At 38.0% G+C, this 24194-nt stretch overlaps 1 protein-coding gene across 13 annotated transcripts in view; it reads right to left on the bottom strand.

The window, feature by feature from the left end:
* Positions 1-24194, bottom strand: part of CDC42BPB (CDC42 binding protein kinase beta) — a 101741-nt gene that overhangs the window by 19814 nt on the left and 57733 nt on the right. For 7 of the 13 annotated variants that reach the window (XR_012650665.1, XR_012650664.1, XM_075029780.1 and 4 more), the window contains 18 exons: positions 23049-23249; positions 21023-21271; positions 19960-20039; positions 18799-18965; positions 18580-18699; positions 16597-16730; positions 13004-13246; positions 11253-11363; positions 10549-10793; positions 10264-10369; positions 9570-9694; positions 8686-8791; positions 6899-7047; positions 6174-6268; positions 6006-6085; positions 3342-3431; positions 2825-2914; positions 2314-2419 (listed from right to left, as the gene is read on the bottom strand). Coding sequence is in view for 11 of the 13 variants with exons in the window: in XM_075029780.1 (XP_074885881.1) it covers positions 2314-2419; positions 2825-2914; positions 3342-3431; positions 6006-6085; positions 6174-6268; positions 6899-7047; positions 8686-8791; positions 9570-9694; positions 10264-10369; positions 10549-10793; positions 11253-11363; positions 13004-13246; positions 16597-16730; positions 18580-18699; positions 18799-18965; positions 19960-20039; positions 21023-21271; positions 23049-23249 (2497 nt within the window). In the remaining 2 variants the exon portion in view is untranslated. The remainder of the gene's footprint in view (positions 1-2313; positions 2420-2824; positions 2915-3341; positions 3432-6005; positions 6086-6173; positions 6269-6898; positions 7048-8685; positions 8792-9569; positions 9695-10263; positions 10370-10548; positions 10794-11252; positions 11364-13003; positions 13247-16596; positions 16731-18579; positions 18700-18798; positions 18966-19959; positions 20040-21022; positions 21272-23048; positions 23250-24194) is intronic. The other 6 variants (XM_075029783.1, XM_075029782.1, XM_075029787.1 and 3 more) reach the window with 2 other exon arrangements.

The following is a 24194-nucleotide window of genomic DNA, read 5'->3' as shown; positions in this document are numbered from 1 at the left end:
GGAGTAGGACCTAGATATTGTACAAGACCCTCCAAAGTGCTTTTATTTTCTCTTTTAAGCCTATTACTTCCATAAAGGGCAGGAACTGAGTCCACACTTCAAGGCAACTTTTGAAAGCACTGTCCAGAAGGAAAAGGAATTGGTCAGCCTCACTGGTGTTAAGCAGAAACTAACCCAGTCACAGAAGAGAAAAAGTATTAATAAAGGAGGAATAAAAAATACGGGGCAGTGATAGGGAACAAGACAAATATAGTAGGTGTTTAATTTGATCCAAGTATGCAAGAATACTGCAAAGACAAAATAACACTAAATTGACAAAAAAATTAGAAAGGGTTAAACTAATAAACACAGGCAATAGACTTGTAAAGCATAATAAAGTAGAAGCCAAGGGACAAGGACTGAAACGCTGTGTGGTGAAACGGGTATATCTATCTATCTCAGAGATCAAATAAGGACCAAACATCTATACTAATTGTTACATTCTTTCTTACCATTTACACCACTTTGTACCACTTTGTGCTACACCAGCAAGGGACAGACATCTCTAAGTCCCTTATCTATACAGCACTTCACACAGAAGCACTACACAGAAAAAACTCAGAATATATGCTACTTCACATGAGACAGACTACCAAGAACTGCAGAACGAATTGACACGTTATATCGAGGAATCTGACCCACAGTTTATGGACCAGATCTTTCCACAGAGATTTTGCCTGGTTTGTCCCAGCTACCCTGTTTCTACCAGTAGGCTTGGGAAGGCAGTGGGAGAGTGGCATGGCACTCTGACCTACCCTGTGCGTCCTCCTAACCATATTCTTGGAAGTGAGCATCTGGCAGATACCCTTTGCACATATAGTCCCATTCTTACAAAGGGTCAAAGGATTCCAGAAAACCTGGAAACAGCCTGCTTCTGCTAGAGCCACAGACTGTGCTGCAAACCAACCCCTCACAATGCCCAAGGGAACAGCCAGGAGAGAGGGCAGCCCAGAGCAGGCTGCCTGGCTTGTTCTTTGAACTACAGTTGCTCCCACAAGAACTGGGGTTACCAAAAAGTTGTGCGTGCAAAGTATTGTAGGTGCTCCCCAAGACCAGATAATAAATTCAGCTCTTTCAGAAGGCATCATAATTATTTGGGACCACGCATATCAAGGCACACGCATTGCAGAACAGGGGAAATCCAAAGGATATAGCCAGTTTTACAGGCCTCTGGCAATGCAGCTGTATTTTACCATAGTCTCCAGCATTAAAAAGAGGAGGAACAGGGAAAAGCCAGTCATTGGGAGTGGAACATGGCAAGTTTTGTTCTACTGGAGTCATCTCTGTTCTCATGTCAATGTGATTCCAGTTTTTTCTGTAGCTGTCAAGATCTGGAGTAGAAGAGGCAAACTGGAAAACTAATTATGCAGAGCTTAATCAAAATACATGAGGGAAAAAAAAAGACCTAAGTTGATAGCTACACTAAAGGAAAAAGACCGTTTCAAACTTGCAGAAAGAGATGCAAAAACAAGAGTTCAGAACTGCCAGCAATGGGAGACAAAAGGCAGCCCCAGGGCAAGTGCTGGCAGAACAATAGGTGCTCCTGGGGAAAAACTGCCACCAGAAGATCTGCCACGAAAAAAGCCCTGAAGGGCAGATGAGGCAATCTGAATATGATATTGAAGGTGTCACTGGAGAGAGTGTCACTAGCATGAACTATGCTAGGCACAGAAATGCAATAAGGTTATATATACTGTAGTGTCTTCAACAGATTTGTGGACTATTTACTGAGTTCATGTGTCTAATCAAGATACAGATAAGTATTTTCAAATAAAAATACCCCCATATACTCAAACATGAAATTCAATAGCGACACATGCATCAGAGAAAGCATTTTAAGTAAAACTAATGGACAGCAAGACAGGCTACAGGCCCAAAAACCTAGCAAATGGTCCTTCCAACATACAGGGTTTATGATCAGGATAGCATAAAACAGACTCAGATTCATGTTACCAGAGCATTCCCATAGTCTGCTGTACTATGGAAACAGAAAACAGTCCTGCCTTCTCCACCTCCCCCCCCCCAACTCACACTGTAACAGCACTAATGGTAGCAGAATTAATTAATAATATGAACATGAACCATGAGGGCTTACATTAATTCTTTAACTTTAGAAGTCTGATGATGATGCAAAAAGAAAGGAGAACCATTCAGTGGCAGCCACCCCCCTCTCTCATGCCCTCCCCAAAGAAATGGCTGCCTTAAAACACATTAGTGTTTTGGGATGATTTTTTCAGGGTCTTGCTGAAAATATAAAAAGTTTAACTGACTCACCGTCACAGGCATAACCTTGTCGAACTAATCCCACCATAAGAGAGGTGCAATGACTACACTGAGTAGGGCTTGTGAATGACTTGATATTGAGCTGGTGAGCTTTAGGCTGAAAGATACATTCAGGATAAAAAATAACTTTTCACTTTCTGTACTTAGGTAATGCAAGCATCTCCCTTCACCACCCTCCACTATATCAGAGTGTACATTATGAAACCTGGGCTTCTTTTAAGTAAGTGCAGCTTGAAAAAGCCACTGCAAGACAATAGTAAGAGTTTTATTTCCAACTGCACAAGACACTCAAACCCAAGCCTACAACCAACTATTTTTTGTCATTCCTTCAGACAAATCAAAACCCATCAACTTGCATTTGGAAACATTTGATTAAAAACACAGACCTAAACAAACACGCACATGACAAACCCAAACAGGACAAGAACAAACATGGAGGGCTAACTTATAAATGGTATTTTTTCCTTTGTTCTTTAGAATAAGGTTAGCACAGTCCCCCTACCTTTGGTACAGCTAGAGAAATGGATTGAATGGTGGGGGAAGGAGCAGCAGGCATCCTCTGAAGCCGAATTGGTTCCTGAATCACAAAAAACTGTAATTGAGCAAAATGAGGCTTCAAGAATTTGCTTCAAGATTGGGGTGGCAAAACTTATTGTTTTCTGATTATTTTTTTTCTTTTTTGAAAATTATAAAAAATGTAATTGTCATAAACATCATAATTCTGATTTAATAGAAACAGATTGTGTTTTAAAGCACTCACAGGAAAGCCTGCACACTAACAAACAAGCAGTAATACAAAAAACATATGAAAATGAGGTACATCAACATACACAGAGCCAGCAAAAAGGTTTCATTTGCAACTGTCCTCAAAGCGGGTGCAATTAACACTGACACATTGCAAATAAGCAACATTCAATACTGCTTCTTCATAATGAATGCTGCAATATGTATTTATCATGAACAAGACAGAGAGACTTTCTAGTGAATTACTCTTTAGGGTAAAATAATGGCTCTCTTACTTCTTGTTGTTGCTCTGCAGTTACAACTGAAGTAGATGGTGAAACTTCTGACTTGGGACCCTGTGTTTCCTGCTCACTAATAGAACTGGTCTGCAAAAGTGACAGCAAACATGTTAGATTAGATACCACAGATCTGATGAAGTGTTCTCATGTCAACAAAATGGAAACAAAAAACAATGGTGATTTCTATATGCAGTACACATACATCTAACAACTTTCCACTCTGAAAAAAAAAAAATATCTTTCCTCAAAACAAACCCTGCCACCTGACGGAAAAGCTGTAAAGGTGGAAGTACTGAAATGCAAAACCTCATAGTAGGTAGCATAAATGCTGTAACAGCTGCCTTCTCCCAGCAAGGCTGTGTCTAATCTCTTGCATGCAGGTATGGAATGATGTTTGTGAAGCTTGGTGATCATCCATAAAATAGCTTATTTCTCATGGTACTACACTAGGATTTTTCTAGCACACAGCATCCAGCAATTCTGCCACAAGAAAAATTAAGTAGTACTACACAACCTTTCAAAAAGTTGTTTAAAAATGGTTGGCCTCTGTCATTAAAAGAATCATGTCTACTTAATCACATTGTCTTTTACTTCACTAAAATTTAAGACCAGCATCCATTACAAGCCTTCTATTAATTTCACACTTAAATTAGCAACTACTAATTGCCAGCACAAGGGGGAAGTATGCTACAATTCCAGAGCTAAAGCAGCTGGGTGTGGAAGTAGGATACTGTATTACTGTACTCTGAGGACATCATGAAAATCATGATTAACAAACATCAGATTAGACTTCACATCAATGATGTAATTAGCACTAAAGGCAACAGTAATGAATCACTCACTTCCCAGCCAGCTTAGACAGGAAGATGGCTCAAGTTCAGTTAGCTCATTAAATATGTTCAGATATTTGGGGTTTTTTTTGTTATGAATTGATTGGTAGGGCTGGGCCATTTAAGATCAAATTGTACCATTATGTAAGATGAACTATTTAAAAATGCTAAGTGTGATTCAGCTTTAGCCACAGAGATAGTCAAAATATATAATAGTAAGCCTGTGAAGAGGTATTAAAAGAAAATTAAACTAGCTCTATTTAGTGGATTAAGTTACAGAGAAGTTAAGGAAGTAAAATATCTAGTTTTAGAAGGCCATTTTTACTATGACAGGTCACAATAAAGTAAAGAGACAAAACTACTAGCAAAAACTTACTTCTTCCCAAAAGGCTAGCAGAGAAGATGTAGACGAAGAAGAAACAGAATCCTTTGTTGTAACAGATATGAGGGATAAAAATGATCACTTATCACCCACAGGAAAACTTCAGCTAGAGTATTAGTAGCCTAGCTAAATAAAATGTTTTATATGGCCAAATGATATTTATTCAAATTAAATTAACCCAGAGCAGATGACATGGACTATCTTTATAAGTACACATGAAAAAAATTGTTAATGGAAATCATTAAGTACAGTATCAGCAATTTTAATGTAATTCATCAGAAAATGCCACCTGCATTTCCATAGCGACTACATATTTATTGCAAGATCTGTAGAACGGAATCTTGATTAGTTATGGGCTTGATATTCTACATGCTAAAGTATATCTGGTACTTTTTAAAGCATATTTTAAAATATCAAGGTTGGTAGATAAAAATTATTATTCAGATAGTAGCATATATCATGTTTCTCTTTCTTCCCTCCACCTCATCCATATAGCACATCTTACTGCTTCACCAAGAAAGGCAGCGTTGACATTTTTTGACTGGGAACAGCACATACACGAAGTGTATGCAAATATCACAGCATGTCCATAGGCTTTCTTTTTAGCCACAGTGACAATTGGGGAGGGGGGTACACATTTCAGATATAAAAATCTAACCAGCCTGATGAGTTTTTAACCTGAGCCCCTTTAAATCAGCTCCATAAACATAACAGATTATTCTTTCCAGTTCAAGCTCTTGGTTTTATCCTAAACTGTCTGTATGTTTTGCAAAAAAACATCCCAGAAAATCTTCACAGATCAAGAGTTCAGGAAGTAAGGAAATGTGATTCAACGTTGCATTTAACAGTTGCTTCCTTGGGGAATGCACAAACCTTTTAAAGTGAAATGCCCACTTGGAGCTGTGATTTGTATGGTTAGTTTTCTAAGGATCACAGGGTGTGTCATGATAAACTTGTTATACCAACATCTGTGCCTCCTCTGATTCTCTTCCCAGTTCCTTCTACTCTAACCACTCCATTAAGATCTGGAGCCAATAATTTTACGTATCTGTTTAAACACTCCTTGAACTGTGTGAACACTTTTCCTTGTATTAACCAGCATCTTTCAACTGCAAAGCATTTAATCCCTTATTTGTAACAGGGTGTGCCAGCCCTTCCAAAAAGGCCCTGAATATATATTATTTAGCCAAACATTTGAGATTAACCTAAACAAAGAAGTTAGAACGGGTAATAATTAATGTGAACTTCTGGGAATATTTCCCAAAGGTGAGAGCTTCTCTACAAAATACCAAGCAATCTGACATCTACTGGGCATCCAATTCTGTGTCACACTAATTTCGTTAGTATGCCAGATCCAAACGTGCCACATAGTGCCCAAGTATTACTTTTATGTAATAAAAATATAATTCTGTTACCATATTTTTATAGTTACTTTATGTAAAAACTCACTCTGAAAGTCAGATCACGTGCAAGAGGAGAGGTGTTGAAATATTCAAAAATGGAGTCTTGAAAGTCTGGAAGTTTGAGACCTAAAACACAAAGCAGAACAGGCTTAGCTAAAAGGCAACATTGCAGGTGGTGTTAGAACTCTTGTTAAAACACAGTAACTTTAATTACCTGAATCTGTTCTGTATTTTTCTTCCAGTTTTTTCTTCAAACCTTCCATCTCTTCCAACAGTTCCCTATTTTTCGCTTCTGATTCCTTTAATTTACTAAAGCAACAAAATATGATCAAAATGCAATCTGAAATATCTCAAAGGCAGCAATGCCAGTGCACAGGGTTGTTCATTTCTGGTCCTACATCTCAGATGTTTGGAAAATGCCTTTTTTTTGTTTTGGTTTTTTTTGAGCAGTGGTGGTATTTTAAAAGATATATTATTTTTTTAAGCTGATTAATTTTATTTTTCCCCTGAATAGGCACCTCACTACTTGACTAGATAGTGAAAACTGTACTTGAGACTCCTGCTATCATTGCAGATATCTGCCAAACAAAAACTATTCTAATAGTAGTTTGGCTTTTAATTCCCAATATGTCTACTCGCCAGTTTGTCTAAGAAAAGGTATTGAATTTGCTTTGAATTTGCTCTTATGTTTTTTTTTCCTCAGGTGCCCAAGATCTGTATCTTATTACCAAACTATTCACAGCAGTGAAATGTTTACTTGAAAAAATTTTTACAGTTCTCATTTGACTATGTAAGAAATGTGTAGTCTGTAGAATGGCATCTTTCTGGCAAAGTCAAATATCCCAGGCACAAGGGGCCATTTTAAGAAAGTTGTTACTATTCTAATCAGCAATTTAGAGCAGTACATTAAAACACAAACAGAGCCAAAGCCCTTATTACCTTTCAAAAGATATGTTTGCATCTTTAACTTTTCGTAGTTCTTCTTGAACTAGTTGTTTGGCACGAATTTCTGCATCAAGGGCAGATTGTAATTCCAGCCTAGCTGACATATCCAACTTCTGACTGCGTCGCACTTTCCAAAGTGGATCCTGTCGTAGTAAGTTACCGAGTATTAATATCAACTGTCTAAAAATATTTCTGCTCTTGTTCAAAGACATGAATTAGCTTTAACAATGGTTCAGAGAATGCTCTTTTAATTAGTTATGGACAGCATACCTGTGGCATAGCAATCAGTCAATAGTCAGACTTTGTTACACAAAAATGAAGTAATGAGCAATATTTATATTGGTTAAACCACTAACACAATATGCTTGAAACCAAAATGCTGGATCACTGAGCATGGAATTCAAACTAAGAGAACACATTGAAAATGCCTAGTGTTCATTGTCCAATCTAGAAAAGAGTATAAAACTTGCACAGTGACACACTAGACTTCCAATCATGAGATAAATGTAATATTTAATGTAAAACATACCAATCTAAAACATACCAAGAGTAACAAAACCACGAAAAAATGGAATAATTCAGGTCTTGAGATACCCAAGATATCTAGAACGTTTGCCTAAACAACTCTTATGCTTGCTAAGTAGTATACACTATACTTCTTCATACACCATGCAATTCTACCCTACTACCCTCAAAAGCTAATATTCTGAGCTGTTCAGGCATTTTTCAGTGTCAACTACCTTTTTTTATATTCCCTGATGGATACCTTTCTAGTCACACATGAACTTGTAACAGTCATAAACATGAAAGGAATTTTTTATGTTGAGAAATAATTGCCTTAGATCAGGTTCTGCTGAAGTTACAAAACCAGTTGTAATATAAAGAACAGACAGCATTCAGACAGCATTCTTTATTCTGGCAGTAGCTAAGAGGAAAATGCCAACTACATTTGATCCGATATTTCTTCCTATTAAACCTCTCAATATTATAACTGTCTCTTGATGATGTAGGCAAATGTTAGTTGATAGGAAGTCATGACTTTCTCTTATTCTCTCCAATTCATAGGTTTGGAAGGGGCAAGTAACTTCTTATCTCTATAAACCAGCAGCAGATGGACTCCTTGCATGGCAGACTGTGCTGACTGGCATTGCCAGGGATGTGAGCTTCCATGCCTAGCTGCAAATGGCTCTCCCTTTCCTTATGGCAGGTATTTAGTACCTGCCAAGGCAAACCAGTGTTTTCGTCTTTGAAACCATGCTCCTTTTTGAGAGCTGTTCTATTTTGCAGATTTTATCGGGAAATTCATGTTACTACTGTATTGGAAACTTATGGCATAAGGTCTCACTGTTCTGCATGTAAATAAAGCTACATGCTCTCAGCATGTCACTAGTTTGTAACAATATCAACCAGCTAATACTTGTTCACAAAAGAAAACTAACTTTGTTATCTCACTGTAACAGCAATTAAAATTATTCACTTGCTTCTAATGTGGCGAGGTACATTTCTGTACTCCCCTTTAATGGTTTAAGTTACTGTTTCTTCTCTCCTCTGTACTGTTTGAAGCAGTTTATGATGGCAGATTAGTATGAAACAACCGCCCCCTGTAATTATCAAATTCTGATCAGATTACCTAGATGGATTTCACAAGCAATAGATAAAAACTAGACAGCAGAGCAGAGGATATATTAGAAAAGAATTCTGATTGTGAACAGATAGCTGAAACTAAAAATGTATCATCTTAGACATCCCCAGGACAGCCTGAATACTTGCTATTTTCTTACCAGTGTTCGTGACCCCAGACTAGAACTTCTCAATGATTCTAGTTCTTCTGTCATCTTGGAAGCTAATGCTTGGAGGTAGCCACGAGCATCCTTCTCATCACTTACCCTGTTGTGCAATTACAAAAACCTGTTACTTAAGTTTCATGGCTCATAGCACCAAATACTGTACCACCAAATAATCAGAGTGTTTGCACTGGATTTAGGGATATAACAGAAATGGACAAAGCAGGGAAAACTCCCAACAACAGAAAACTGAATACATCTTAGTTCGTCTGCTTTAGATTTTTCTTTTATCTGATCCTCTTGATTGTGGCTGTTGCTAAGGAAACGAAGTTTCCCTTCTGCCATCAGCAAGAATTCTGCAGAGATTCACTGTTATTGTTTGGAACACGATCTGCATATTGCTTGCTCAATTTTTATAAGGGCTACCTTCAAGTCCTTCTTGTCTCGCATGCTGAAAATACTTGCACACAGCTTGCTAAAACAGCAAAAAACAGAGGGAAGAACTGACCTGTGAATTAAGTTCAAGTGCTTGTCTAGTACAGCTAGTGAGGTTCTTCTATATGTTAACATGGATCTTCCTGAATGAATTTATCAAAATATTCCAAATTGGGTGATTTAATGATCACTTTAGAGACTGAAGCAAGCTGACACCAAAACCCTCTCCTTCGTACTTAATAGCATCTGGCAATTTCACTTGTCATTACTACTCAGCAATACTAGAAAGCAGAAGAGAAACAGCTAATCAGCGCTCAGAAGTACCATGCTTTTGTTGATCCCAGACAAAGAGAAAGGGCCTAGCTATACATTGAAAGAAAAAAAAAAAAGCCAATCAATATTTCAAAAGTTGAAAGTAGCCATCTGGATCTCTAAACAGCACATACCATTGAATAATTTCTGCAATTTGAGCTTCCCAGTGAGCAACAGACTCCTTCTTTGCTGCTAGGTCTTGGAGCTCATCTTCTAGCTGTCTGTTCTGTGCTGTTAATTTGTCCACAAAGGAGCAGAGCTGAAACAAAAGATTAATTTAATCTGTGACTTATGTCAGTTTCAGACTTTTTACATATGTGTAGGTCTACACACCTACAGAATCTGAACAAACAAGACCACCCTGGGCTATCTGGAAGTTCTAACACAGACCAAAGAACTGGAAGGGGTTCTTTTTTTGTGGAACTGGAGACTAGCTCCTGAGCATAGAAGAACACACCGCTAGTTCACACAAAACAAAGGAAAAGTAAATGTAGAGGTCATCGAGAGGAATGAGGTTTAACTGTAAGCCATCAGGAAGGCAGGCAGTCTTTGTAAATGCTTCCCTCTCTGTGTGGCCTTCATTAAGAAATCAGAAGGTGGTGCCCTCTGAGTTGTGGGAATCAATCCCACAAAGAGCAGTACTGAGATGCTCAAGTTACTATTTAGCTAGATCTCTGACATTTATATGGCAAAAATGACGCTTGTTTTATTCAGGTACTGCCTGAACATTCACAGATCTTGTTCTGACCAATGAGTACACTACTTCAACAAAAGAAAGTAATGAAGTAATAATATATTTTGCTTAAAAATGTTTCCTGAAATAATTACCCTTTCATTTTCTGTTGTCAGCTTTTTGTTATCTTCCAAGAGCATAGATCTTTCGCGCTCATATTTCTCTTTCATTGTTCCTACTGCTTCCTCCATTTCACTGTGCCTAAGGAGAAGGACAAGAAATAGAAACACTTACACTGTAACATTGCTGAACCTGTAGACTGGATTTTCAAAAAGGAATAAACAGAGTTAAGGTGAAATACCAACCTGCACAGATACCTATGCAATGCAATACACAAAAAAAAGAAATCCATGGTTAATGAATCATGCCCAAAAGCTTACCTCTCTCGCTTTGTTTTCTCTAATTTATCCTTTAATATCATGATCTCTTTCTGCAGTGCAAGCTGATGGCTCTCTGAATCATGTACTTCCTTTTTCACATTTTTTACTTCCAAAACATGTGATGCTTCTCGTCGGACCAGCTCCTCTTCATAAAATAAGATTTTCTTTTCCAGCTCAGACTTAATTTTGGAAAGCTCCTGCTGATGTTCTAGTGTGGCACCTGCTGCCCGGCCTCCCTGCTTCAGCTGTAGAAGAAGAGAAACCATCAGGAAGAGTCTATGATCTTTGTATTTTGGGAATATTATTTAAAATTAGAATTGTCCAACTGGTGGCACCTGGGAAAATTTTTATTTGGGCCCCAAGTGATTTAAAAGGTGCCTGTCTCCAACCATTAAGACCTGTAAGTGACTGCTGTGCTTACATGACCCTAATAGGGGGTTCGAATGGGTTGCAGAGATAACAGATTTGGACCATATTGGTTTAGTATCTGCTTAGAATTTATATAAAATGGACACTTTCAAGATGTTCATGTCCAATGAGATATTAAAGTCTTTCAAGCAAAAAAGCAAATAAATCTGAACAGGATAGGTCAGGTTTCTAGTAATGCTGTAGTTTTTAAGTTTCCCACAGGTATCAACAGTTGTGCAAGCAAAACTATTGCAGCTCCTGTGCCATGAGTAAACAATTATCAAAAAACATGTAACCTTTAAAGCTTCCAGTTCATTTTCCAGTTGTTTGGAGAAGACCTCACTGTGCTCCCGAAGCTTGCGTTCTTTTGATGCTTCTGCTACAACTTCTTCAAGTTGGGCTTCCAGCTGTAACAGAAGTAATTTTAAGTCATTTCAACACAAGATAGTGTATTATTTCCTTTCCTCCATATGGACAAGCAGCAAGTTTTCCTTATTTCTATTTTACATTACACCACTATAACAATCATCTTAGAATGTCATGATAATTGTTTTGCCTTCAGTGATCCAGGCATCTGTCTCATGCAGTAGAACTATTACTATATGACTTTTGTACTGATATATACCAAGTATATACAGGGAAACTGCTCAGCTTCTGTTAATGCTAAGAGAAGGAAATGGCACTAGGAAGTCATTCCAGTTGTGAAAGAAGTCTCATACATTTACAGGTCAGCTCCATGCCTCAGTATCTACTAAGGCAGCTTAAAAATCCCAACCTTTGAGCCAAACTATTGCAAAATACTTCAAATTTGAACACTGAACACTTTTATTTTGCAGTTATGGAACAAAGTAAGCTTGATCATCCATTTATTGACTTCAGAAAGCTTATCAGAAAGACGATTTATATTTAGAAGCAACTGTTGGGATTCAACCAACAGTAGCACAGTTTTAAAACATGACAGGAAGAGTAAGATTTGTTTTTCTGCATTCAAATGCAACTACCAAAGTTGTTTTTAAAAGGACCGTATTTACAATTGTGGGCCAAGATAATGAATTTATAGACTATGTTCTGAATAGAAGATTGATACAGCTGTTAGGAAAGGCAGAACAGAGGAATTTGGGAGAACAAAGACAGGAGATTATAAAGCCCTGCATGGAGATATTTAACTGAATAAGCAACAATACTTGAATACCTGCTACACTCTACTGTAGAGATGAGGTGCCACAGCCCTTCAACTTTCCCAATTAACTACTACTTATTCATAGATAAAAGTCCGAGAAACTTCATCTCTTACTACATTTTCATAGACTGCCCTTCAATTTGCTAGAAGTTTTGTAGCAATGTTTATAAAGCTCTTGAATTTCTCTTCTACACTTCACCCAAAGAATATATAAAATTTAATGTTTTTCAGTAATTAAAACACTCCGGGTTAACTACAATAGCTGTTTCTTCTGCCCTCTTCTGGTTATCTACTTCATCTCATATAAAACTATAAATTACCTAGAATACTAATTGGAAATAAATTTGCTTAAAGATATTACAGACATTCTCTAAAATGACTAACTAGAGAGGAAGGAAAACCATGTATTTAGTCTGTATCACTATTCCTCCCTCCAGCTGAAGAGAAAAATTCAGTTAAAAAAAACAACAAACAAACTCAGAATACTCCAACCTTAAAACACATGAAGACATTAAGCTTTCTAGGTTTCAAGCTGACTATGAGTCAGAGTCTACAAGAATCAAAACACAAGAACTAAGAAGCTGGGCATATAGCAAGAATAGTTTCCTCCAGACTAAAATCAGCCTGAGTACAAATAAAAAAAGAAGACTCAGTTAGTTTCCTGCTACATCAGTAAAACGTTTAGAAACAAATTCAAGATCTATTTTGTGACCTGTAGCAAAGTCATATGGAAGAGTTACTGTGGCGATTTCTTACAGATGGACAAAGTAAATTATCATTAACAGTCCCAATTTTTCAATACAATCACATATGAGATACTGGATAAGCAGCAGCTGAAACATGCTGTTAGCTATTTTATCAAGCTACCTCTTTTCTGATCTTCTCTGATTTACGGATGTCCTGTCGCATAGCATCAATTTTCTGCATGCTCACTTCCACCTCTTCTTCTTTGTCGCGAAGTTGCCGGGACAGCTTCTGCTTTTGAGACCGCAAGTCTCCCATCCTCTCACTGAGCTCAGAGAACTCCTGCACAGCTAGCTTTCTTTGTTGGTGGGCATCCCTCAATTCTTTGGATTGCATCTTTAATCTCTCTGAGGCTTCTACAAGTTGCTGGTTTAAATTAAAAAATGTAACAAAGAGAGTCATTTGAACTTCATATATTCTTTCCAAGAACAAAGGAACTGCACCTACATAAGCATTGAAAGCTCAACCATCTCACATAACTTCTAAATATTATTTCTAATTCTTAATTTATACTTTTTCTTTTTTCCTGGCTAAGCAGCTACAGTAACATACCAAGACAGCAGTTATTCTGCTTCTAATGTGGCAGCTCCAAAAGTGTCTTTGGTGTACCAGAAGTTTTTCTAATAAATCTGACTACACAAGGCCACCCCACTTCTAAATAACTTAATTTTAGATTACCACCATGTACCTGCATAACAGTAACCTTTTTTAAAGGAATGTTTTAGCAGACAGCACATTCAAGGGACATATCAGATATACTACACCAAGACTGAGATGCTGCAGCAAATCTTGTGAAATTCTTCAGAAAACTGAGGAAGATTCCTTAGAACAAACTGTGAAGCTCTAATACTTCAACTGAAAGTATAAAAGCTGTTTCTTTTACAGCAAGTAGTTAACAAAAATTAACAAGATTAAAATAAAACCTGAATGTTCTACATAAAATCATTTGAGAATGGGAGAAAAAAAATAAGAAAAAGAGCAGAATTAGACAACAGAATAAATGTATACTGGCCAAGGGACTTCTAAAAATCTCTGCCGTTAGTAGGAGTATTGCAGGAGCATTCATCAACTTCCCAAAAGGCATGTGTTCAAACCAGAAGGAGCAGATTTTCCTTCTCCGCTACTCATACACTCTGGTAAATAACCCTTACCAGTGGTTAACAGACAGAAGAGAGGCTGTTAAATTCTAGTGGACAAAAACCCCAGAGATTTTGGCCCATGGATTACTTTTGGGTCCATCTAAATGCCACGTGAGCAATACAGTTGCTAGACTTTTCCAAAACTAGCTCTTTGAATAGATATAGTTTTCTTGATATTATTGAAAGTGGTATGTAGTATATGCAAACCCATATTTACTTTACTGCAAAATATTTTGCTGACACACTAAGATACTGTTACACTTTAGGAAGCAAACAAATGTGTAATTTACACAAGAGTAAATAAATCCAGCAATTACATAAAAGTCAACCTCAGCCTTAAGCAATAATTAACCTTTTGGTATTACAAAGAGTAAGTGGGCTCAAGTTAGAGCAGTGACCTAGCTCTATTAACTCTTTCAGATATATATATGCTTTCTGGTATCTACAGAACTGATGACTAGCCATAGATCCGAGTTTAACTCCTGTGTATATTATCATAGAATCATTTAAGTTGGGCGCTGGGCACCTGAGAAACAACTGGTCTTACTATTAAAGACTGAGACAAAGTAGGCATTAAGTACCTCAGCCTTTTCCTCATTCTTTGTCACCCTGTTTCCCACTGCATCCAATGAAGGATGGAGATACTCCTTAGACCTCTTTTTGTTGCTAATGTATTTATAGAAACATTTTTTATTGTCTTTTACAGCAGTAGCCAGATTAAGTTCTAGCTGGACTTTAGCCCTTCTAATTTTCTCCCTGCATACCCTCACGACATCTTTGTAGCCCCCCAAGTTGCCTGCCCCTTCTTCCAAAGGCCATAAACTCTCCCTGTTTTCCGGAGTTCCAGCCAAAGCTCTCTGTTCAGCCAGGCTGGTCTACCCTGCTGGCTTGTCTTTCAGCACATGGGGATGGCCTGCTCCTGTGCCTTTCAGATTTCCTCTTGAAGAATGTCCAGCCTTCCTGGACTCCTTTGCCCTTCAGGACTACCTCCCAAGGGACTCTGCCAAACAGTCTCTGAAACAGGCCAAATCTGCCCTTCGGAAGTCCAAGGTAGCAGTTCTGCTGACCCCCCTCCTTACTTCTCCAAGAATCAAAAACTCTTTGTGATGACTGTGCCCGAGACAGCCTCCAACCATCACATCACCCGCAAGTCCTCCTCTGTTTGCAAACAACAGGTCCAGCGGAGCACCTTCCCTAGTTGGCTCACTCACCAGCTGTGTCAGGAAATTACCTTCCAACCACTCCAGGAACCTCTTGGACTGTTTCCTCTCTGCTGTATTGTATTGCCAGCAGACATCTGGTAAGTTGAAGTCCCCCACGAGAACAAGGGCTAGCGATTGTGAGACTTCTCCTAGCTGCTTCTCCTATTCTCCTAGAATATTTTGTCTGCCTCTTCATCCTGGTTGGGCAGTCTATAACAGACTCCCACCATGATATCTGCCTTGTTGGCCTTCCCCCTGCTTCTTACCCATAAACACTCAACCCTATCATCATCACTGTCAAGCTCTGGACAGTCAAAACACGCCCTGACAGGGCTACCCCACCACCTCTCCGTCCTTGCCTAACCCCTTCTGAAGAGTTTATAGCCATCCATGGCAGCACTCCAGTTACAGGAGTCATCCCACCATGTTTCTGTAACGGCAACTATATCATAGTTTTCCTGCTGCACAATGGCTTCCAGCTCCTCCTGTTGCCCATGCTGCGTGCATTGGTGTAGATGCACTTCAGTTGGGCTATTGATCCTGCCACCATTTTTGGGGGAGAAGCCCTAATTCCTACGTGACCATCCTCAGGCACTTCTGTGTTTTCTAACACATCAATAACCCTTGTGTCTTTGCTGTCACATGGCTTGCCATCCCATACCTCCACTGTGATGGCAGACCGCAAGACCTCACTAGCACACCATCCCTCAAACACTGGTGTGCCAACCACAGGCTTATCTCTAGCAAGCAGGTTTTATCCCTTTTCCCCTTCAAATCTAGTTTAAAGCTCTTTCAACGAGCCCTGCTAACTCCTGTGCAAAGATCCTTTCCCCCTTTGAGACAGGTGTACCCTTGTCTGTCGCCAGCAGGCCTGGTGTCATGTAAACCGACCCATGATCAAAATCCCCCAAATTCTGGCGGTGACACCAGCCTTGGAGCCAGGTATTGATCTGCTGGCTCCTCCTGTTTCTTCCCACATCATTCCCTGCAACTGGAAGGATAGAAGAGAAGACTACTTGTACTCCTGATCCCCTCACCAGTCGTCCCAAGGCCCTGAAGTCTCTCTTCATTGCCCTCAGACTTTTACTGAAACAGTTGAGAAAAATTAAACAGGTAAACTAAAACCATTCTTTAAGTGTTTGTTCCATCTGGCAGAACACATTTGAAATAAGTGAGATGCCTATCAATTTCCAAAAAAACAAAGTGTGCTGCTTTGGAAAACTACTCTATTGCTAATGAAATTAACAGGTTCACTAACATCTCGGTATAGTTTTAAAAAGAAGCATTTAAAACACTAAAATTGCAGTCACAACAGAACTGTTCTATAACTACTTTACATGATCATTTTTAAACATATCTGTGTTTGGATCAATACCTTATGAAGGTCCTCCTTTTCTTGCCGCAGTACTCTGCACTGTTTTTCTAGTCCTTTCAACTTGTGTATAGAGTCTTCATGTTCTTGTCGAAAAGCCACTGCATCTGCAAGCTGTCCTTCCAGTTTACTTATATCTGTAGATTAATACACATTAAAGGTAACTGGTCCCAAATTTACACCAATAAAGCAAGCAACATTACTCAAGCAAACTGGCATCACTTTGCTTGGAAAATCAACTTCTTTCCCTTTCCCATGAATTTAGACTGTTTAAGGTAATATTGAGGCACTGACACCAAATAATATTAATTTTCTCAGCCTGTTAAAGAAATCCTCCCAAAGACTGTGATCTCTAAGTGAAAAAAGCCTTAGCACAGGGCTTTGGTTTGAGGAATGCAACTTCTAGCCCTTTAAAAAATTGATATAAACTTGAGTTGTTCCAATTCTAGTTCTAGTAATTTGTCTCCTAAATAGTTTTCATTATATGACAAGCAAGGCTACAGTCAATCATTAGTGCATCTAGCAAGACATGAAAGGACTATTTATTTCCTAGAGCAGACAAGAACTAACAATCTGGGAAGGAAATACCATCCTGCATGAGGCAGGCTGGAGACCCAACTGCCCATATTCCTGGCAGCATGTTCTCCTTGGTAGTTCTCTCTTTACTCTCAAAGATAATTAAAGAAATTTGATTTGAGATTATCATCTTTAAGCACAACAAACTAACCATCTTTATATATTTCTGCTCAATCTTAAAAGCTGGTAAGAAAATGAACCGCCATTCTCCATTTGGTTTTAATTACTACTTCTTTTAATCAAATAAATAAGAAATTGCACAGGGAATAACTTTCTGAAGTTCCACTGATGTCTGTGGCAGCACAGGAAAATCAGACATATGTATTCAGGGATCCCAAGCACTGCTGCAATGATTAAAGTATTATTCCTTTCATCACTTCAGCACAAACGTCCTCCCACCCTACATCAACCAATACTACTTCTTTTTAAAAATCAGTCCATACTGCTAGTTTTTATATTTAACAGGACACCATTGGCTGAAGAGCTAGATAAACATGAACCATTTGCAGAAGTAGCACCTTAATCTAACTATTTTGACTCAAACCTAATTCCAGAAAACACAAGAATAGCTTTTTTTGGAAGGATAATCTACGTAGGAGAGCTGAGCTGATTTTTGCCATGCATGCACCTACAAAGGGAGTATATTGCCAAACTGCAGTTGCATCAGGAACTCGGCATCTGAACTCACTTATGCTATTCTACAGGCCCCTATAAACCTCTCAGCCAAGTCATCAGGATTGAAAACTACAATTTTATCACTGATTCCCACTTAAAAATTAGATGCTAACAGTTCTGTATGGATAAACTAATAGCATTGTCAAGCAACAGATTTTTAGTGATATGGATGAGTCAGTCTTCTCTCAGGACAGATGCCAGTATTTGTTTTTCTGCAATACTCAGTGCTTCCTAATTAATGCATCACCAGACAGAAACACAAAGGGAGCAGGAGCTCAGAAACATTTAAATGTGAACTATTATTATACATCCTCCCCACCTATCCCCTTATGTTACTAAAGAGCAACTAGTCTTCTCTCCCCACTGCCTCTTACATCTGCCTCCAAGTAAAAGCACTCCAAAACAATACTCCCCCAAAAAAGAAGGGAACAGGATCTCCTGAGATTTTTAGGGAAATAAACACCACACAAAATATTTAACTGAATCCATACATACAATTCATTGTACTCTAGACTCCCCACGCTAGTATATGCTATCAGGCCAAGCAAGTGGAAGAAAAAGTGCTCATCTGGAAAAATTGAAATGCCTCTTAATATTGAACAAGACTTTAAAAACTGTTTGGTTTTTTAGCACCTCAAGAACATTAATTTTTCTTATTGCAAAAACACAATACCTAATGTTACCAGGAGTAGCAAAATAAATTGCATTACTATAATTACCATGCCAGAGGCTTACCTGTTAATTTGTTCTTCAGCCGTTCGATTTCTTCATTTAATTTTTTAATCTCCTTATCACGGCTTGTATTTACTGTAACACACACTGGACCCTGGAGGTTCTGCATTGTCTGTGTAGATTCTTAAAATCAGAAGAGGAAGGAAAAGGTTTTCAATAAAATACACTCCAATTCCTCCTAATGAACAGAACTAAGAATCCGAACAAATATAAATCACTAACCTTGCAGTTTTCTGTTCAAATCCTGCTTTTCTTGCTCTAACTTCCGTATTTTCTTTTCATAGCCTTCTATTTGTGAAGTGTTCTTTAAGTCACGCTGTACATCCATATCTTTGGTTACAGTGTCAGACTGCATCGCACTCTTTAAAGTGCCTCTATCAGATAAAGAGCTGAAAACAAATACATAAGTTAGAACATTTTAATAAATACTCACAGCAATCTACAGCAGTGACATGCTGCGATTCCACCAAATACGCACCTCAAATTTACATGAACAATTAGTGCAGTAATTTTTACTGTTGAGACAACTGTCAGGGTAGATAAAGTTATTATTCCCTAGCTACTGTGTATGCTGCTGTAGAATGAAGATACCTGCATTCAGGACTTCAATGATGTGGACGTACATTTAGTTTAGAAACTGCCTAAATAACTGAAAATGTTAACTCTCCTATGCCAAAGGTTACTTCTACCTGACAGCGAAGTAAGCAGGTAAATGTACCTGCACTGAGAGCTGAGAAACAAACCCAAAAGTTTAGTTTAAAATGTGACAAAGATGGATTTAAGTTAAGCCATATGATCTCACCCTGAAAAGGATGAGTGTACTGGGTTCTTTCTGAAATAGTATTGCACGGGGTAACAAACCCCAGCAAAGGGAAATAACGGAATAACAAACAGGGCAGCATAACCTTAAGATCAGAGACAAGTATATGTTTGAGGGATCTCTGAAGTCAGATGGAGGTCATTTCAAAGATGTGCAAAGTGAGCCACTTTGACCATGCTCAGAACCATCTATGTTAACTACCAGCAGGACTTCGGAGCAATGAGCTAATCCTGAACTGTTCCTGGCAGATGTGCAATGTGGACAAGACTTGCTCTCAGCCTCTCAGTGCAGGAACAGCAAGTTTCTACCCAACTGCAAGTGACATGTCTAGTCCCTTAACTTTCATTTATTTCAAATAGATAAAATATTAAATACAAAAGCATCTAATCTTGACAAGCATGATCAAAACACGTTCAGAAACCTGGGGGAAAAAAAAGGGATAAAGGTTTTTCATAGGTACACCTATGGACATCAGCCTTTCTACGTGTTTATAAAAATGAGAATTTCCTAGAATTAGCTGCATTTGGGAAACAAGTTTAATGAGCAACATATCCTTTACTTACCTATCAGTTGTGTATGTAAACCCAACGAATGGCAAATGCAATCCAGAAAACCCTGTATGAGAACTTGGTGGCACCACTTCCTGCATGAAAACAACATGCATGAAAACCCGAAAGAGAACCCATACAGAGCTAAAGGCATTTGATTTAGCCTCAACAGTTAAAGAGAGACAGCTAATGGAAAGACTTTTCTTAGCGCATACCAATTGACAATTGGCAGTTATGCTTCACTGTATAGCCTTCTATTGTCCCTGGATGAACTTTATTTCAGATTAGGTCACTTAATATAATGACTAGAATTTAGGAGCCTCTTGAACTGCCACTTGGAAGCATTTCAACAAGTTCAAAGCATAATGCAACCAACAAAAGAAAACCTGAAATTTGAAGTTCCTAATTAAAGGTGACCTGGCAACAAAATGCATGCTGTTAGTTTTAGTATGCTAGTTACTGTTAAGATACGTAACCAAAAAAACATGCCAAAAGCTCTTCATTTCTTGGAACACAAGCTGATGAACAAATTACCACTTAAGCCCTCTGCTTCTCCTGACCCAAATTTGTAAACTGCTACACAACAGAAATGGAGGAGGGGAACACCAGTGTCCCCACTCCAAAAACCAACCTCCTGGTTCTTATGCGAGTGGAGAAATAGCAGTGTGAGCGCTCTCACCTGGACAGCTCTGACTGCAAGCTACATGGAGAATATATGTGTATTTCTGAAGACAGATTATTTTTTTTTTCACCTTTGAAAAGGAATAAATCCAAATACTAGCTCCTTGTAAAGGTAAACTAAAAGGGCAACTAAGCATTTTTTCCCCACCTAAATATGTTTTAACTTTGACTGACTGTGTAACAGTAGTCCATTTTGGCAAGTGCTACCATTTAGAAAAACAGCTCACAATTTTTGATAACCCAAAATGCCAAAGAGATGAAAAACTTGAATTTTTCACATTCAAAATTACTTATTTTTCATTTCTTACATTACTTATTTTGAAATAAGTTCTCACTACTACCTTATAGTGCAGCAAGGTTGCATATTTGCATTAGTAATATATAAAACCAGACTCACTGGATTTCTTAATACATCATCATCTACATCAAAGTTTGAGGTGTCAGAAGGACTGCTAACTTCTGGAATGTAAGGTGCTTCTAGGTTTCGGATGTTATCCCAATTAAGTCCTTCAAAAAATGCATGAGACTTAAAATCTTCTATTCCATTCTGTCCCAGTCTACGTTCCCTACTGCAGATAAGTCGCTGAATAAGATCTTTTGCTTCTTCAGATACATCTGTAACATGGGATGGAAACTGAAATCGTTCCTAGAAAACAAAACAAATAGAGAAATTTTTAGAGGAAGAATCCATTCCATAACTTTCAACAGTAGTTTCAAAAAGAACATACTAAGTTACATCAATAAAACTGGAAGTGAATAGTCAAACATTGCTCTTGTTCCAGCAAGCAGCGGCAAAGCACAATGCAATACATTCAGTGTTAGACTTGTCTTAAAATGGATTTCAAGGACAAGTAATCATTTCTCAATTTGTTTAACACAGATCTGTTTGAAACTAACTGCAATTACAGTAACTCTATTTGGAAAAGCAAACTTCTTTTTTTAAGACATACAGGAATTTTGACACACTACAATATATTAAAGATCATACAATAAAGGCAGACTCTCACTGGTATTCTTAGTCACAGATCTACTGTTCTCCTGAAGATGTACTCCTTGAGATTTTATTAATTTCAATTCTTAAAAACTCATGACGGTAGTAAATTCTTTATAAAACATTGTTCTATTTAAGGATGTATTTTTCTAATTTATAGGTTAAATACCTAGTTTTCTTACCAAAATATAACCCACATTTAGCAAAGATTTATATTATTATAAACAAACAGAAGATCTAAAAATTGTAGTTACCACTAACATCTGAAATTACTTTAGATAAAAATTGGGAAAACTTTTTCTGTATTTTAGCTTGCTACTACTACCACTGCATAGTCAAAAAGGGCTTTTTGGTTTGGTTTTTTTTCAATAAAGGACAATAGCATGCACATATATATACACACACATATACATATTTACATATATATAAACCCCCCAACTTTCCAAGTTTAAAATGAGATCATTAGGGACCAAACCAGTATAATTGAAATTAAAGTTTAAAACTTTCACTAAAAACCACACAATCATATTGATTGTGTGTCCAAATGAGATTAAAACATTAAGTCTGCAGGACAACAGTTTCAAACTTCCTCCCAAATAGCTTAAGAGCCAGGTAGCCAGAATTTGCACTGGTTACATTTGCAACCAGTTAGTTCGTTGAAGAAATTAAAGCAAGAGAGAGATTAATATTCATCACAGCAAGGGTGTCAGCTCTGGCAAGGATTTCACATATTATCCATCACTGCTTCACCATGAGAGCACAGCTTTGTAAACACCAGTAAACTGCACGCATCCTGGGGAGAAGAAAATGCAACAACACACCCTATGCAATAGCTTCTGGCTACCTAGGATGAGTATGCACCTAAACACATCCTCCTAATACAGCTCTTGAAAGGACACCATCAACTGGTGTTCTTACTTCTCTGATGTTCAAAATGCACCCAGAAGTTCCAACACTTGTCTACCACTTTGACTCTGGACAAACCCCCCTACCTCATGTTCTTCATGCAGCTCATGTCTACACTGGTTGACTTGCCTTTTCCCTTTTTTGTACTGTTACCAGTGTGACAGAAAATGTGCACAGCTGTGTAAATAATGCATTACTTCATTTCTCCTTCACCGTCCAGAGGAAACTTTCAATGGGCCCAACACGAGAGTTGGTTTTTATTTCGATTTTGTGATGACTGCTTAGGTTTTCCAACAAGAACAACGTCAGCATTTAGAGAAAAATTTCAATTTGACAAAGAATTCAATTTCTGCAGTTCAGAGAAGCAAATGTTCCTATAAACCTGAACCAACAAACCTACACAATATGGTTCTAAAACACTGAAAAAGCAAAGACCTACTATCACTTCAGTATCTTTCAGTGATAACAGTTTATCTGTAAACATTATAAACTCCGTGAGTACACAGAGATTTAATATAGCTCTTACTTCATGATTCATAATCTTCCCATAGGTTTCCACTAACGACTCTGCATAAAAGGGTGTTTCACCATACAGCATTTCATACATGCAGACACCCAACGACCACCAGTCACATTCAGGCCCATATTTTCCCATTCCATCTTCCATTGCTTGCAGTATCTCAGGGGAGATGTAGTCAGGTGTACCCACTGCTACTGATGACTGTACCTTAAAAATAAGGCAAACAATAATTCTTGTAAGATTTCAGGTTCTCTCAGCAATTTCCTCACTCACACACTAGTATTTCTGACAAACAGAGACACCACAACATGATTTTGGAAAAAGAAGAGATTTATAAAATCACTGCAACAACATAAAGAAAATGTTAAGAAAGTAGCAAAGACTGCAAAGATTAAGTTTGGATCTACTTCTACATAAAATCAGTTGATAAGTTTTATTCTGAACACAGTAGAAACCCAAAATAATCACAGCTACTGTGAACGCAGAAAGACAACAGAAGAATATGTTTTGCCTTTGTGTCTGTTTATACTTCAAAATTGCAATTGGCTGCCAGAAGTTGAACTGAAAAATTAGTAAGTAGGAAGTTCAAGTCATATGACCAAATTTTACAGTTTCATTTGAAGATCACAAAACAAGGTGCTCGGGCAAGTAGTCCCCTATTTTTAGTATGACAGAAATTGGTTTAATGCTTATTGCATAATGTGTAACTGGTTGCAATACAGGGGTAAGGTGGGGAATTGTCGTGCACCCAAGTACTAGGGAAGCCTGGACCATCAGGGCAGTGGCAGAGCAGCTCTAACCTCTAGGAACGTGTTCTCAGGTTTCACACAGAGTTACAATGGCTCCTTCCAAATTATTTTGTATGTTACATGGTAAATCCTTAGCAGGCATTTTATGGCTAAAGAATGTCACCAAGACCTGAGTTTGTGCCAAAATTGGTGAATGATGTTGCATGCCATACCTTGGCAGGACTGGAACCCCTGGAAGCACCCAAAACTAGGCAAAACAAACAAAATCCATCACGAGTGATTTAGCTTTTAGGGGTGTATCCAATCTGGTGGACAAGATGGCCACTTATCATAACGTTGCTGTTCCATTTGTAAAAAGCATATAAAACAAACCGTTTTTTAATTATAGAATCATAGAATCATT

This window comes from Buteo buteo, chromosome 6, assembly GCF_964188355.1.
Source record: "Buteo buteo chromosome 6, bButBut1.hap1.1, whole genome shotgun sequence".
Taxonomy (NCBI): Eukaryota; Metazoa; Chordata; class Aves; order Accipitriformes; family Accipitridae; genus Buteo; species Buteo buteo.
Note: the sequence above shows the minus strand (reverse complement) of the source record. Positions and strands in the feature narration are given on the sequence as shown.